Source organism: Apis cerana, linkage group LG6 (assembly GCF_029169275.1).
Source record: "Apis cerana isolate GH-2021 linkage group LG6, AcerK_1.0, whole genome shotgun sequence".
Classification (NCBI taxonomy): Eukaryota; Metazoa; Arthropoda; class Insecta; order Hymenoptera; family Apidae; genus Apis; species Apis cerana.
In genome coordinates this window covers 7,545,098-7,560,792 of record NC_083857.1, presented here as the reverse complement: position 1 = coordinate 7,560,792, position 15,695 = coordinate 7,545,098, and the positions used below count along the sequence as shown (strand labels likewise).

The 15,695-nt window shown below is 33.0% G+C and overlaps 1 protein-coding gene across 6 annotated transcripts in view; it reads left to right on the top strand.

Annotated features, from left to right (window-relative positions):
* Positions 1-15,695, top strand: part of LOC108001507 (uncharacterized) — a 189,693-nt gene that overhangs the window by 129,716 nt on the left and 44,282 nt on the right. For 5 of the 6 annotated variants that reach the window (XM_062076192.1, XM_028668338.2, XM_028668345.2 and 2 more), the window contains 2 exons: positions 7,886-7,963; positions 14,383-14,602. In XM_062076192.1, coding sequence (XP_061932176.1) covers positions 7,886-7,963; positions 14,383-14,602 — 298 coding nt within the window. The remainder of the gene's footprint in view (positions 1-7,885; positions 7,964-14,382; positions 14,603-15,695) is intronic. The other variant, XM_062076193.1, reaches the window with a different exon arrangement.

The window sequence follows — 15,695 nt, the reverse complement described above, 5'->3', positions numbered from 1 at the left end:
AACATTTGCGATCACCATCGTCGTTGCGATTCGTGCACGACTTCTCCATTAAAAGGAATCGTGTTCGCGTTGAAATACATGTCTGAATTCTTTTTCATCCGATTTCATTGACGGATCTGTATCTCTGTTCACGATTGCACCGCCATTTCACGATCGAGCCGTCACGTGACGCGTCTAGCAGGCACAAAATGGCGCCCGCATGCGAGAAAACTACGAAAACGGCTGCAAACACTCGCGTATCGCGTGTTTCGTGAAAATGCCGCCTTCCTTGCCTTATCCAACGTTCAATAATGGATCGAGGGAAAATTCTGGCAGAAATTTTGAGAAAATTGAATGGAAATTATGAATTTTAAGGCACGAGTTAGAAAGAGTAATATAAATATTTTTTATTGAATGGATCAATCGTTAATTCGTATAATAAATAATAATTTTGTAGAAGAATAAAGATGTTAGGTAATAAATATAGGTTGCGTTATGATAAATCAATTTCTTTAAATTTTGATACACTTGTTGGTATATTTGTTCAAATCGAAGAAGTACGTGATGTAAAGTTTAAGTATTTTTGAGATTTTATCTTATACGTGTAAAAAAGAAATTCAATAATTTATAAAATATATACATGTATATTTTGTTACATCTACATCTTGTTTGAATAAAATATAACGAAAATTCAATTTCGAAAAGATCATATTATGTTTTAGTTATAACCACGAAAAGTTATAACAGAATAGTATTACTTTCAAACATTAATCTCGTTGAATCGATCTCTTGAAGAAATAGAATTTTATATTTACAACTCACGTACTTCGTATATTATTTCTCTTCTAATTGTATATCAACTTGTGTATACGATCTGATTCAATTCGCAAAAATATAAATAAACAAATAGCCGAGCAAATTCAGGGGCACGCAATTTGAATGGGTTTTTCCAATAAAAAAAAAAGATATCGCTGATAGCGATAAATAGTTTTGAGAATCAAGGATGTTCCATATATATTTTTCAACGATAAAATTGTGCAAAAGAAATTACGGAATTCTTTTTTAGAAAATCGATTTTTCTGGCTCGAATATTTTTTTGAATAATTCCCCTTTGAATAAATAAATATTACTCCTCGAGTTAAAATTCTTTTTCGATATTACAAATAAATCTAAAATTTTGCTAAATGATATAAAACAGGATCCAAATATAAAAAAAAGAAAAAGAGTCACATACGGCAAATATAAAAATTCCCTGAAGCGATTTCAAAAATAAATGTTTGTCGAAAAATAAAAATGTCAAATTTGTATGCTACGAAGCTCTGCATGCAATTGAAATTAATAATAAAATGTAATTGAATACGATTTTATTCCGAACGTAAAATAACAAAGTTCTAATTTTAAAAAAATCTTTGTTAAGAATTAAATATTGAACATTCCACGCAATGCTTTTTCAAAATAGGATTGAGCGTATGAAATAAACATAATAAATAAACTATTATTCAAATAAAATATTTATTTTATTTTTCTTCTTTCTTCGCAATAAAATATTTTATTGTTTGTTTATTCGAAAAAAATTTTATCGATTATTCGTTCTTCATATATTCCATCGTCATTTCAAATGATCAAACATTTGTTCATAATTTCTTTCTCAAAAAGTATAATTTACTTTTAACTTTTAACTTTTCAATTTGTTCAATATAAAATTTCAGATTCATAGAAAATTTCTCGATTCTACTTTAAGTTCATTCACAGAAACTTAACAAGATATTTTCAATTATTTATTTTACCATATTATTACTCGAACATGAAGAAAACATTCTTTCGTTCCATATTGAAAGATTTCACGAAATTATTTCAAAATTATTTCGTCACGATATGATATATTGTTGAAACAATATTCTTCTTGCAACAATACGTAATAATTTTCATTTATGTATAATTCATTCCATTCGACACAAAGGAAAAATTATATAGAAATTTCTCGAGAATGGGATTCCGTGTCATAAAAAAACATGTTAATTGCGAGGAAAACCGAGCGTGGAAATACTCGAACGAGATTCTGTATCCAACGCCAGTGCATGTAATTACCTGCGTGCTCGAGAGGACGTTCAAAAAACGGCGAACTTACGTCACACGCGCCATGATTAATCCTGAAAAGCTTTGCGTGTTCACATGACGACTTAAACGAAACTTTTAAAAGTGCGACCCGATCGTTATTCGTTTATTAAAAGCAGAAATATTTATTTGACTTTGAGCAAAAAAAAAAAGAAACTCATTACTCAATTGCTGTAATTATTTAGGTTTCTCGTATGTGGCTTTTTGAAAAAAGAAACATGGCACGAAACGGGACAAAGTAACTCGGTCAAATTTAAATTATTTTAATTATTTAAATTGTGAAATTGGTTTTTGATATTTTGTTGACACGTGTTGAATTTTCTTTTTTTTTTTTTTTTATTACTGTTTGAAGTCAATTTCTGTCGTTATAAATATCGTTTTAAATGTATAACGAGCTTAATGAAGGTTCGAAATGATGATGACAGTATGGCGACTAATGATACTAGTGCCACATAACTATTAACTAATCATACTTATATATTTATTCATTTATACGAATTAGAATTAAAGTCAGTGAAATAATATTGAATTTTCAAATCTAAAATTTTATTTAAAAAATTTAAGGTGCTTTCATTTTATTTTAAATAATTTATTCTCTAGATAATAATACTTGAAATTTTTATACTGCGAGTGAAGCAAGACGTTACGACAGTTTCTAAAAAAAGACGACTTTGAGGAAAGTTATCTCTGCATCATTCATAATTGATTATTTGAACCATGCAAATGCGTGCCTCAACTTCTTATGCGTCAAGGGTAATATTAATACTTAACCGTTATGTCTCGAATAAAGAAAATGCAAGGGAGAATTTTGCATCTGTGGAAAACCAAGATAAAATCCCTCGATGTTGGCTAAATTTTATATGCCATTTGCTCATGAATTTGCAAAGATAAAAAAAGGAACAGAATATATTTAACGATTTGGGCAAAAAATAGTAAGGGAAAAAAGAAGAAAAAATTATAATTCCATTTAAATTTAATCTTACTTTTTATATTTATTACGATCATACTCTATTATATCTTTTAATTTAAATGCTTCTCTCCTGTTATTCTACACAAATGTGCAAACAAAAGCAAGGTAATTCAGTTTCAATTTAACTTAAAAGTCAATTAAAATCTTGAATCTGCCATTGTTCAAAAATTTTTGATTAAAGTTTTTAATTATTTCGTTATATTAATACAAAATATACATTTAAAAATAATTATTGTATTATTAAGTATAGAAAAATATATTTAAGAGAGAAAATAAAATCGAATTAAATGAAATACATCAATTACAACATTAATTTAACACATGTTTCATCTTACAAAACATGGTAATTTATGTACTGGTAAATTATGTACAATTTTCAATACTTAGAGAAATAACTCTATAGAACTATAATTTCCTAACGTTCAATTTTCTCTCAATGCCAAACAAAGTTCCACTAATGATAAGTACATATCGATTTTCGCTCGATCTAATCGCGTATGTGTTCTGTGTGAAGTCTAGTGCAATCGATGCGGATGGACTTCGACGAAATTAGGGTGCAAATACAACTTGAGAAATAAAACTCTCGAGACTTACTATTTAAAAATCGTTTTCCACATCGAAAATGATAATAATGCTCTCACAATCGCGTAATTTAATAACGAAAAATAATAATTCAAGAAATCATTTCTCGAAAATTTCATTTCAATGAATTTGCACTCGATAATATATATTTTTTTTTTTATTATTTTTTTTTTTTTTCTCCTATATAAGTATGATTCGAGGAGGATGGAATTATCCTCGATCCACGAAGTTATCCGTCCATCCTCGAGTCTGCTCGAATTTTCAACCCTCTTTAGAAACCTCGACCCCGTCTGTCTGTGATCCCTGTATATGTTCGATGTTCGACAATTATTTTTTTTTTCTCTCTCTCCTTTTTTTACTCTTGATTGTTGTGTAACGTCGTGACCTTGGTCCTTGGAGCTCCGCGATCCAAGAAGTGCATTATCCCGCCGAATCGAACCGGAAACAAAAGCTCGAAGGCGATCGATGATGAAGAACCTCGAAAAGTTGGTGGAAACCGAGTTCCGGGGCTTCGCTTCTTTTCGAGCGGCTCGATGCTCGTTTTTAAGCGCAATTCTCGATATATTCTGAGGGGGGAATTACGGTGTGGGTGGAGGGATGTGCGACTCGGATCCAGCAATTTTAGATTTTCAAGTTCATCGAGATGGAATAACAATAAAGTATCTTGGAAGTGTTGATTTTTGAATAAAAATCACGCTGCAGTTTGCATATTAGATGGCATTTTCATGTGAACAACGAGAATGAATCGATCCAGTTTTCGACAAAGGTTGTCTTATCCATCTCGATGGAAAGATCGATACGCCTGTTATTCCACTCCTCTCTCTAATCTCTAAATGTATCTGTTATCCATAACGTACGAGGTATTAGAAGAGAAAAAAAAGAAAAATTAATTAGAAAGATGCTGCAATTGATACACGTACTAACCGGCATATAATGCCATTTTTCTTTGTTTGTTCTCTGTGGCGCCCGTTGTTGTATCCACCTGAACACCTGAAAAAAACAAAACCACTCACTGAAAAAAACCTCTCAAAAAATCTCAAAAACTCTACCTCCAGGTCTTGAAGGTACTAATTAAATGCCTCCTTAACGAAGTTTAAATAAAAAGGCTTGTTTCGCCGTACGTAGCGCATGCTTCAGCTTGTATGCATTGATATTGCACTTTTCTCTCTCTCTTTCTCTTTCTCTCTCTTTCTCTTTCTATCTCTCTCTCTCTCTCTCTCTCTCTCTCTCTTTCTATTTTCCTTCATTATTTTCTCACCTTTAATTTTTGCTCGATTTTACTTTTTGTTCGCATCTGCGATACTTTATTATATACTCGCTTGCCTTCTCCTTCTCGTTTATTTCCTTATTTCGATTATTCGTTTTTTAAGCGCACGAGCAACGCTCTACCCATGAATGACGACCGCCATTTTGTCCGTCACTGCGTTAACTATTCGTTTAATCACTCACGGGAAGATTTTTTAACCTATGGAAAGGATCAAGTAATTTTACACGCTCGTACTTATAATTACATTATAAGTAATTTTTAACGAAGAGAGAAATGGCGTGGTTTCGTGCAAAAAGGAAAGCGTTGCTCGTTGTACTTCAATTTGTTCAATTTGCTCGTGTATTTATGCTCTATTTATGTCTCGAACGAGAAAATTCTTCTCAAATTTTCCTACTTTCGTTCCCGCTACTTTTCGATTGAACGATTGACTGAAAAGTAGCAAGGGAAGTGTCGATTTGGATCGATAATCGCTCGAAGATGTTGTCGAGACGATGAAATTGGATCGTCGATTTTATTTTTTCGTACTTTTTAATCTTCTGTGTACCCGCACGCGTAAAGAATGTTCGCCACGATGATCGCATGTATGGGTAGAGCAGATATTAGTAATTAGTGGGTTATAAATAATATGACACGTTTGTGTTTGTGGAGGTCGTGGTTTTAAGCGTGTATTAAATCTAACAAATTCATAGATATAAATAACATTAATTTTAGAAATCAAAATCTCATTGCGAAAAAATTCGTGAAATTGAAAATTCTTATGAGAAGTATTATAAAAACGTACGAGGGAAATACGATATATCTCTATTCCTATATTGAACGTACAAATCTGTTTAATACACGCGAAACAAGGATCTCTTAATTTCTTAATAGTTAGACGAGTAAAAAGTCTTTAAATCTTTCAAAAAAAAAAAAAAAAAACAGTTTCGAAACGAGTACATCTCTTAATAAATTCTTCCCTTCTTTCTCTCTCTTTCTCTCTCTCTAATAATTATCTCTTTTCTTTCTCAACAAACGATATTTAATTTCCAAAAAGTGAGAAAGGGACAGCAAAGTTATCTCATAAAAAATAGTCTCGAATAGTCCTCCAAGAAAAGAACCAAAAAAAAAAAAAAAGAAAGAAAGAAAGAAAGAAAAATATCCAAATCCAAGAAAAATATAAGATCCATAATTCTGTTGAAACGACTTATCCCAAAAAAAGAAAAAAAAACGACAACAAGAAAATTGTGTTCGATTAAAAAAAAATATTGATACACGATTATTACGATAATTTCCTCTTGTAAGTAAGTATTCACTTGTATAATTCACAATAAGCGTCGCAATTGGTATTCGAAGAAAGGTGAAAAGAGAGATGACACGGTGCCCCGTGTATAAAATGCCTGTAAATATACATACATATATAGACACGCACACACGCTTTTGAGAAAGTAGAAAAAACCGATATAGAGAGCGAGAGCATATATTATAGATGAGGCGCGAAATTAGTTGCTCCGAATTAGCAGTCTGTCAAAAGGAGGCAAGACAGTAGCGCATGCAACGTGCACGGGGCCCCGTGCATAATATCTTAATTGAAATCTAGCCAACCAGTGCGCCAGACCAGGCGCCAATATGTTAATTGGATTAGATTCTCTAGAGATTCATCACCTCTATCTCGCTATACGCCTTTCACCATCATCCCTTGCGTTTTATTCTTATATCTTTTTTCTTTTCGTTACTTATCTTTTCTTCGTAGTTATGATTTTTTATTTATACATTCATTGTGTTTTTATTTTATCTTTTTTTCATTCGTTTCATCGTATATATTTTATAAACATATATACTTTGTGTATATTCGAGTTTTGTCGGATTATACATCCATATCGTTCCATTTTTTATTTTTATTTCGTACATATACGTTCAATTATGGGGCTGATTTATATTAGCATATATTTCCGCTATATTTCTCTAAGTGTCTTTTATCAATGATGATACTTGTGTTTCATTCTCGATTAAAACGAGTTGCGAATTCGTTCCCGAGCAGAGAGTTTCTCGATCTTCGTGTTTCTCGTGATATTTATGCGAGTTAATATTGTCGAGTTTTGTTTCGCAAATACAATGAAATGTTGCCACTTCGTTTATTATTATCGAATGAAATTACACGCTCGTTTGTTATTATCGAATTATCGAATCGAATATCTCCCTTTACGATCGATTTATATCGAGGTTTATTCGGGAAACTGTTGATAAATATTGTTCTCTACTAATATTTGATTGGTCACTTGATTGAAATATCTTCTTCTTCAAGTTCATTCTTTAAATTTGCGCTAAAGTTTATCTGTTAGATATCGAGAAGCTTTTACTCTGATCACGAGAAAAATGCTGAAGGCACGGCTTTGAAAACAAGCCAATGTAAATAAAACACATCTTACCGTGACTGTAAATAACATTTGTAAATAACAACGCAAATATCTCAATAATATATTTGGCATGATACGTTTCTCTATAAATCTTTTTTTTTTTTCTTTCTTTTTTCAAATCGCAATGTTCCATTACACACAATTACGATTCAACAACGCGCAGAATTTATTATTGTACACACTTCATACAAAATATCAACAAGAAAGATCTATGCCAAATGTAATTCTCGGTGTCACGTTTATATACGATTTATTTCATCTATTTATCACTTTTCTTTTCCTTTCTTTTCTTTTCTTTTCTTTTCTTTAATCGTTCAGTGAAAATCGAAGAAAAGAGAATTTGTATCTTTTTTATAATATACTCTCGTTGTGCAAATATACATATATATATATATTCACGTTTATCATTTTTTCCTTTCAATCTCACTCTCATTTATATTCTTCATCGTTCTTATTTTCTTTTCCTAATTCGTCATTCTCATCTCTTCCTCGCTCTTTATCTCTGTCTACACAATAGATAGACCGGATGACGTCGTCTCTAATGAATCAGACGAGAATTAATTCTCTATCTTTTCTCAGACAATGGCGGCGACCAAGAGGAACGCGGCTGGTCTAACCTCGGCGGTGCCAAGAGCGACCTTGAACGACGAGGAGCTGGTAAGAATTCCTTCTTTAACGTATATCTTTTTCAGCCATCATCGTCATTTATCGCGTTTCCTATTTCGTATATAAAATAATCTACAATCGTTTCATACATAACTGCGAGAACTAATTCGAACATTTTATAACGATCGTAATTTCTGAAATTATAATATATGTTCCTCGCGTGAAAAACGTGATCTTGGGATCGAGATTAAAAGAATTTTCTTTCATTATAATTTTTTTGTTAAACCTTAACTCGTTCCATGTTATTTTATGAGTAAATATAAATAAAAGAAGGAGAAAAAAAAATAAGATAAAGAATGAAAAATGAATCGAATCCTTACGAGGATAAATTTTTGGTATAATATATAAATCGATCTCAATTCCCAAAAAAATCCCAAATTTTTACAACTTTCTAATATCAATTCCTTATTTATTTATTCACAAATTATTCTAAAATTAGAAAATTTATCGTTTCGATGAGTATATATGAGAATGATATATGGAAACGTTTTTCATGCGACACGCACGCACGTTCGCACACACACACGAAAGATGATTATCCAGGCAAAACTTGGATTGCCAACGCGATCGAGAGGAAAGAATCCAGGGAATCGAATGTTCCTGGAATGTTTAGATTTGTTTTGAAATGAAGGAAGCGTTTCCCGCGCAAACGTCGAGGGTCGAGGAGGCGAAGTGAAATTAAAGCTTCCTCTCACTGGTCGGGGAATTTTTTTTTAATATCCGCTAATGAAGCTCGTTTAGAAGAATCTTGATAGTCAATCTTGGCGTGGATCATTCGCGGAATAGCACGTTGGAACGCGATGAAATTCGTGAAAATCGTGTCGATTTCATCGAGTGTCGTAAAAAGTAATAATAATAATAATATATAATAAAAAATAAAAAGAAAGAAAAACGAGAAGTCTCCTCGACATTGATTGGAGGATCGCGTGAGGACGATAGGCGACCTTGATGCGTTATCGAAGTTCGTTAGATAACGCGAAGATGCGGGTATAAATTGCACAGATTGTTTTTTCAAGTTTGGAGAAAAGATTGAAGTGATTGGAAAAGTTAAAAGGGTATATTTTCTTTTAAATTGTATGGAATTGTGAGTTTTTATTTTTATGGTTTTAAAACGGATTGCAGAGTTTGGAAACTTTCTTTGGAAGAATATTTCGCGTTATTTAGAAAAAAATTAAAGAAAAATAAAATTACGTTTTTATATTAACTGATTAACTATTTAAATTGATATGAATGTGAATAAAAATGAGAATAATTTGGAATAATTTTTAAAATTTTGATCAATTTCAGAGAAGAAAGAGAAAAATTGTATTGAATTTGCAAGAAAATATATGGCAAGGTATAAGATATTGTGGAATTTCTTGAAGTTTGAGTTTCAAGTGAAATATACTTGCTAACATTTCATCATTAGACTGGAGAAAAATTGATATGGTTTTATTTCTGCATCTCTGATATTCGTATTCTTTTTTCACTAATTATTTTTCCAATTTAAAGAGAATTTTTAAAATAATTGTTCGTATTTTATGCTAAAACTCGACAACAAAATGTATATAAAGATTATATATTCCATTATTATCTAATTTTTAAATGAAAATAAAATATTCAAAAACAAATTTTCTTCAACTAAATATTAAGAATAATCTCCATACTTAAAAAACAAGCTGTACAAATTTTATTATTTTTTGGTCTGATGAAGATATAAAAGATGAAACATTTAATTTATTTTTAATATTTATAAATATCTCATAATTCTATTTGAGAATTTTAATACGGATTAACCAAACGATAATATCTTAAATAAAACTAAATATTTTTATATTTAAAATTCTCTCAAAGATAGAAAAAACGCATATTATCCGACTCGTTAAATCTTGAAAGCAAATCGTAATAACTTGGTCGCGAATTAAACAATATCTCTGGGAAAAATTTATCCTCTTTTCTTAACAAATAAAAAAAAAACGAAAAAGAATCTATAAAAGAAATTCACTTTTTCATATCTTCGTCACTCTGAAAAATAATTAAGCGCTTTTATTATAATTAAAACGAGCTGTGTGTCGTATAGAAATACATAAAAATAATTTTAAGCGGAATAACGTTTCGATCCCGGCGAGCAAGAAGAGAAAAAAGTAGAAAAAAGGTTAAATAAAAATTACTGGAATCTGGAAAGACGCTTTATCGTCAGAATTTTAAGAAGCAAGATTCACATTCAGCAAAATTTCATTAACCTAAGGATCATGTTGAAAATGGCGTCGAGTGGCGCGAATTTCGTTTTGCGCGACGATCGAAAACAACGAGTCATTCGCCGTGTTTATTGTAACGATGAATAATAGGCGAAAATTCACGATTGTTTGTAATCAAACACCCATATTAAGAAACGCGTCATCATAAAATTTAAGCGATAACGAAATAACAAACAAAATAAACATATCCAAGCGTTATCCAGCGACGATAGCTCGCCGACGAAGCTAAACTAAACTATAATTATTTTTCTGATAACTTTTTTTCTTTTCACATGAACTATGCTGCATTTTATCCTCATTTCCGCGCTCTTTTCTTTCACGTAAGTGTGGCCCAACCTGTCTCTCTCTCTCTTTCTCTCTCTCTTTCTCTTTTTCTTTCTTTCTTCCTTCCTCTATTTCTTTGCTTTACTTCTATCATTTCTTTTCTGTCTCTTTCTATTTATTTCTTTCTTTTTTTCCGTTCTGTTCTGAAACACGTTCTGCGAGAAAAAGCAAAATTCGTAGCGAATCTAGACGAGATCGTTTTCTTTCTTTCTCTTTCTTTCTATCTATCTTTCTGCCTATCTCTTTCTATCTCTCTTTAGCGGCTAGGGTGAACGTTTTCGAGTATATCGCATATCTGCATAATAAGTATTTGTACACACTCGTCGCGAGCATTGCCAAACGTGAGCGCCACGTAGCGGTCGAAACGTGCGGTATCATCGCGATGTGTGTATATGTATGTGGGTCACGTGTAGGTTACTCGCGGATATGAGATGCTACAATGGTCATGTAAACCGAGTATAAATTAGGATAGAGCTAGGAGAGTCCGATTCCTGGTCATGGGTGTCGGATGTTCCTCGTGTTCGTCCTGTTTGCAAACGCACCCGCCGATATCCACTCATGATTTCCGAAACCATGATGAAGAATTCCTCTATGATCAAACTTTTTCATCTGTAAGTAAATTATCGGAAGTAAAAATTGGAAGTATTTGATCGATTTTATAAAATCGAACGATTGTTCCGTTCATCCAATTCAGTTTGGGTAAATTAATTAAACGTAAGAATTGGAAAGCATCTTATTTATTTCGATGTATCGAAGTTGATTTCTGAAAAGTGTAAAATTTAAATCGTGCAAAGGGAACATATCGATTACAATTTGAAGTTTCAAAATTTGACTTGCTCGAGGTCTATCTGTGTTATACAAATTGACAGAATTTCATTGTAATTCTGTGACAGTTAATTAAAAATAAGGATTGAAATATCATGGGAGAATCTGATTTAAAGAGGTATATATACATAAATGAAACAACATTTAACGGCATTTTCCGATTTTCGAAATAAGAATAGCCAAACAATCGATTTATAATTTTAAATAAAAATTTCATCTTCCAACGTTTCGAAAATAACGATTCAGATTCCCGCTCTCGGAAAACTCCATCGAAATAGCCTGCAAATACTCGAAGCAAAAAAAAAAAAAACGGACGAATATGTGGAACATCCTGAGCTCACGACATTATTACCTTTATAGTGCTTTTTAGCGGATCGATGCTTTTTTACACCCCCTTGCAGAGCGTTTCCAATAGTAATACGACATCTAGAGAACGTGCTCACCCTCCATCTCTTTTTCTCTCTCTTTCTCTCGAACTCTTGGTTGAAAAAAAAAAAGAAAAAAAGAAAACGAAGCCAAAGGATTACATTCGTCGAATCGATAGGAAAAACTTTGTTGTTGTATTCTTTCTTTTTTCTTTTTTCTTTCGCCACAACAGAAACGTGGCCAGTAAACATTTTTTTCGTTCGTCGATCGTCCGACCGACGAGAAAGTGTCGAAGACGAGAGAAAGATAAAAATCGTGCAGAGAAGAAGGAGGGGACGAGGGTTCGAGTATCCTCGAGCCCGTTTTATTACCCTACGAAGACACGAAAAAGATATAGATCCTGTGTTCCCCTTGTAGTAGAGCGCTCCTTATCATTGCGCGAATTTTAGGAAAATCGATCTGCGTTGCCTGTGCACGTCAAATATGAAATTCATTTTTTCGAAAAAGAAAAGCAGAGAGTTACTTCTCGCAGTGGCTTCTTCGAAATATTTGAATCACGTGCCGAATTCCATTTGCCGCGGGACGTGCATTGATTTTGGATATCTTGGGTTATTCTTTCGATGATACAAAAGTCAAAATGAAAAGTAAAAATCAATGATAATTCCGTTTCAATGTGAAATCCTTAAAATAATTACCTGTGTTTCGTTATCTGTAAAAAAAAAAATACTAATAGAAAATAACTTAAAAACTTAAAAGTTGATTTCAAAGAAAATTCGAGAGTATGAAAAGATAAATTGTTTCGCGCGCAAACAACCGTAAAATTAAATTAAATCAAGAATATTATGTTATATTCCTCTCGAAACAATTTTTATTGCATAAATTTCGAGACCAAGCGGAGAATCATTGAAAAAAAAATTATCTCCACAATCTCAAACGCTACAATTTTACTAAAAATTACAACGTAGATAGAGAGAAAATACTAGATAAATCTCTAAACAGTAAAGAGACGTGAATTCACTGTTAATCGAAAGGAACACAGAATTATTCCAGTGCGCGAAGTGCATGGTATAACTATTACTATTACAACCATCCCCTTTACAAAATGAAGATCTCCGCAAACAATCACCTTTTCCAAGTAAAGCAAAATCAAACATATCTCTCTGCTCTTCTTCCTTGATGACAACAAATATGTACACCCGCAAGTACACACTCCTTCCTTCGTGAAATATACGCAATGTGTATCATCCGCCCACGCAATACAATCGTGATCACAGGCAGCGCAAATTTGATCTACGCGAGCGCAACGGACGCACCCGCGTTGAGAAACACGTATAAAAAAAAAAAGAAGAAGAAGAAAAAGAAAAAAACCCCCCTCGATACGGCTTGCGCCACCACTTCCCTCCCTTCCCCTTTCTTGAGTTAGAGCGTGAGAAATTCGAAAGGACGAAGATGCATGAACAATTGCATCGTACGTTTCGAGCGAGTAGTAGAGAGAATCCTCTTGAGAATCTTGAACTTGTGATGAACATTCCAAAAAACCAAACCAACGTACAATAACAGCAACAACAACCCCGTGGAAATTCCACCCCACCCCACCCCCCCCTCTTGTTTAATCCGTGTACACAGGATTGCGTATGTAATTAGGTCTCGCCAGGCACACCAATTCCCCTCTGGCACGTTATGATTGTCCGCGTAATTATGTACGAGAGCTAGCGTGACGTTTCGAATGAATGACACCGATTTCACAGTAAACACACACACACGCATACAGTATATATGTATACATACGTATGTATATATATAGTGAGTGAGTATATATATATATATATATTTTTGTACCTTTGATCTTGCATGAGAACGAAGCAAGAGTTTCACACGAAAGGTGAGTTCACGATAGGAGGAACGAATAGGAGTAATAGGAATGATTGCGAGGTAGTGGAAGAGAGTGTTGTGGACACGGTTTCGAAAACTATAGGATGAAAGTGGATGCATTTTTTTTTTCGTTCGTTCGTTCGTTTGTTGTTGAATTTTGGGAGCATTGAATCAGGGAGGGTATCATACGTAGCGGAAGAGGATAGTTTTTGGGGTTTCGACCCGTGTCTGTTCGCGCTCTCTTCGTCGATTGGTCACGCGCGAATGCCTACACCTTGGACGCGTCCTCTGCTCTAACGAAAATCGATGGAATCGAGGATTTTGATCTTGGAGAAAAATAATTTCTTCGGACAATCTGTTCAGAAGGAACGAGAGTTTTTATTTTTTCTTGTAGAGGAATGATTTATTAGATAATGTAATGTTGATAATTACTAATTTATATATAGGATTTGAACAAATAAAAATGAAGATTTAAACTTTACTATAAAATATCTTTTACAATACTCTATCTATTTAAGATTGAACCACCATATAATCCTACTGAAAAGCTTCTTAGAAGAATTTCTAAGGTGGTTGAATATTACCTAAAAAATCTACCAAAAGTACGTCTAGAAAAATTCTCACTCCCAAAAAAAAAAACCATCGAATTTCGAACGAGCAGCGAAGCGAGTGGAGTCGATGGTTAGAATGATCCTTGCAAATGAAGAGTATCCCACCTTCCCCCGATTCAGTTCACTTCGTTGCGTTTATACTAATTTGCCTGTGCAACGATACTGCACCCCGCAGAAGATGCACGTGTACAAGAAAACGCTGCAGGCGATGATCTACCCGATCTCCTCGACCACGCCTCACAAATTCGTCACATGGACTGCCACGTCGCCTACCTATTGCTACGAGTGCGAGGGCCTTCTTTGGGGTATCGCCCGACAAGGGGTGCGGTGTACGGAGTGCGGTGTCAAGTGCCACGAAAAGTGCAAGGACCTGCTGAACGCGGATTGCTTGCAAAGTGAGTAATTTATTTTATATATATATATATATATATAAGTATATACTTATTTTTTTAATTGATCGTTCGTGAATTCCATGTTTATTGAATTTTGACACACGTTTTTATAGTAAGTGGGGGGAAAAAATGGAAGATTTGTGTTTACCAAGTGTGTGAAATTTTTATATGTTAATATAATTTATAAAAAAATAGAGGGAATTTACGTTATCAATTGTGTTGGAAATGAATGCATATGGATATTACAAAGTTGATCTTATATATCTTATATATTTTATAACCTGTTGAAATATCTTTAAACGGACGGTTTACTTCGCAGGATATTGTACAATAAACTTCCACGATAATGGATTAGATTATATTAGAATCCACGATTTAGATGGATTATTATTAAACTACAATTCTATTAATTGTATTTTCAAGCAGAGTAAATTGAGATGGAATATTATCTTTAGGAGGGAGAATTCAGAGTGAAATTGTTTATAAATTTATAATTGATTTTCTGTCCAAGGAAAAGAATTGCTTAATTTTATTAATTTATTAATTTATGCAATCAGCAAAAAACTCTGACAAAAAAGAAGCACGATGCTTTATGATTGAATCAATTCTCCAAATTTAATAAAAAAAATAATAAATAAAAAAAATTACTTCTCGCGTCCAGTTTCATCATTTCCACGTGCACTCCGATGGATAAAATGAGTCCGTCCGAGTTGTAACACAAAACGCCATTAACTCCAATTAAACTGGTAACGATAAAATAAATTGGAATCTGCACACGAAACAAAACTGTCGCGACATTAAACTCGTTGGAGGAGGCGGTGGTAAAATTACACCGTGCTCCTCCGCCTCCATTGCGAACTTAATTACCAGAAGCGAGAACAGTTGATACAATTAACGAGAGGTGAGATGAAAAACGGAAGGAATCACGAGGAGAGAGAGAGAGAGAGAGTGTGTGTATCTTTCCAATTGATCTCTGACAATACGCAGTGACGTAGAATTGGGCATTAAAATTAATTTCAAATAACGAATGTATTTTAATTTCTTCAAAAACTTCTTGTCATGATATATACATGATATTAAATTATTCTAAATATAA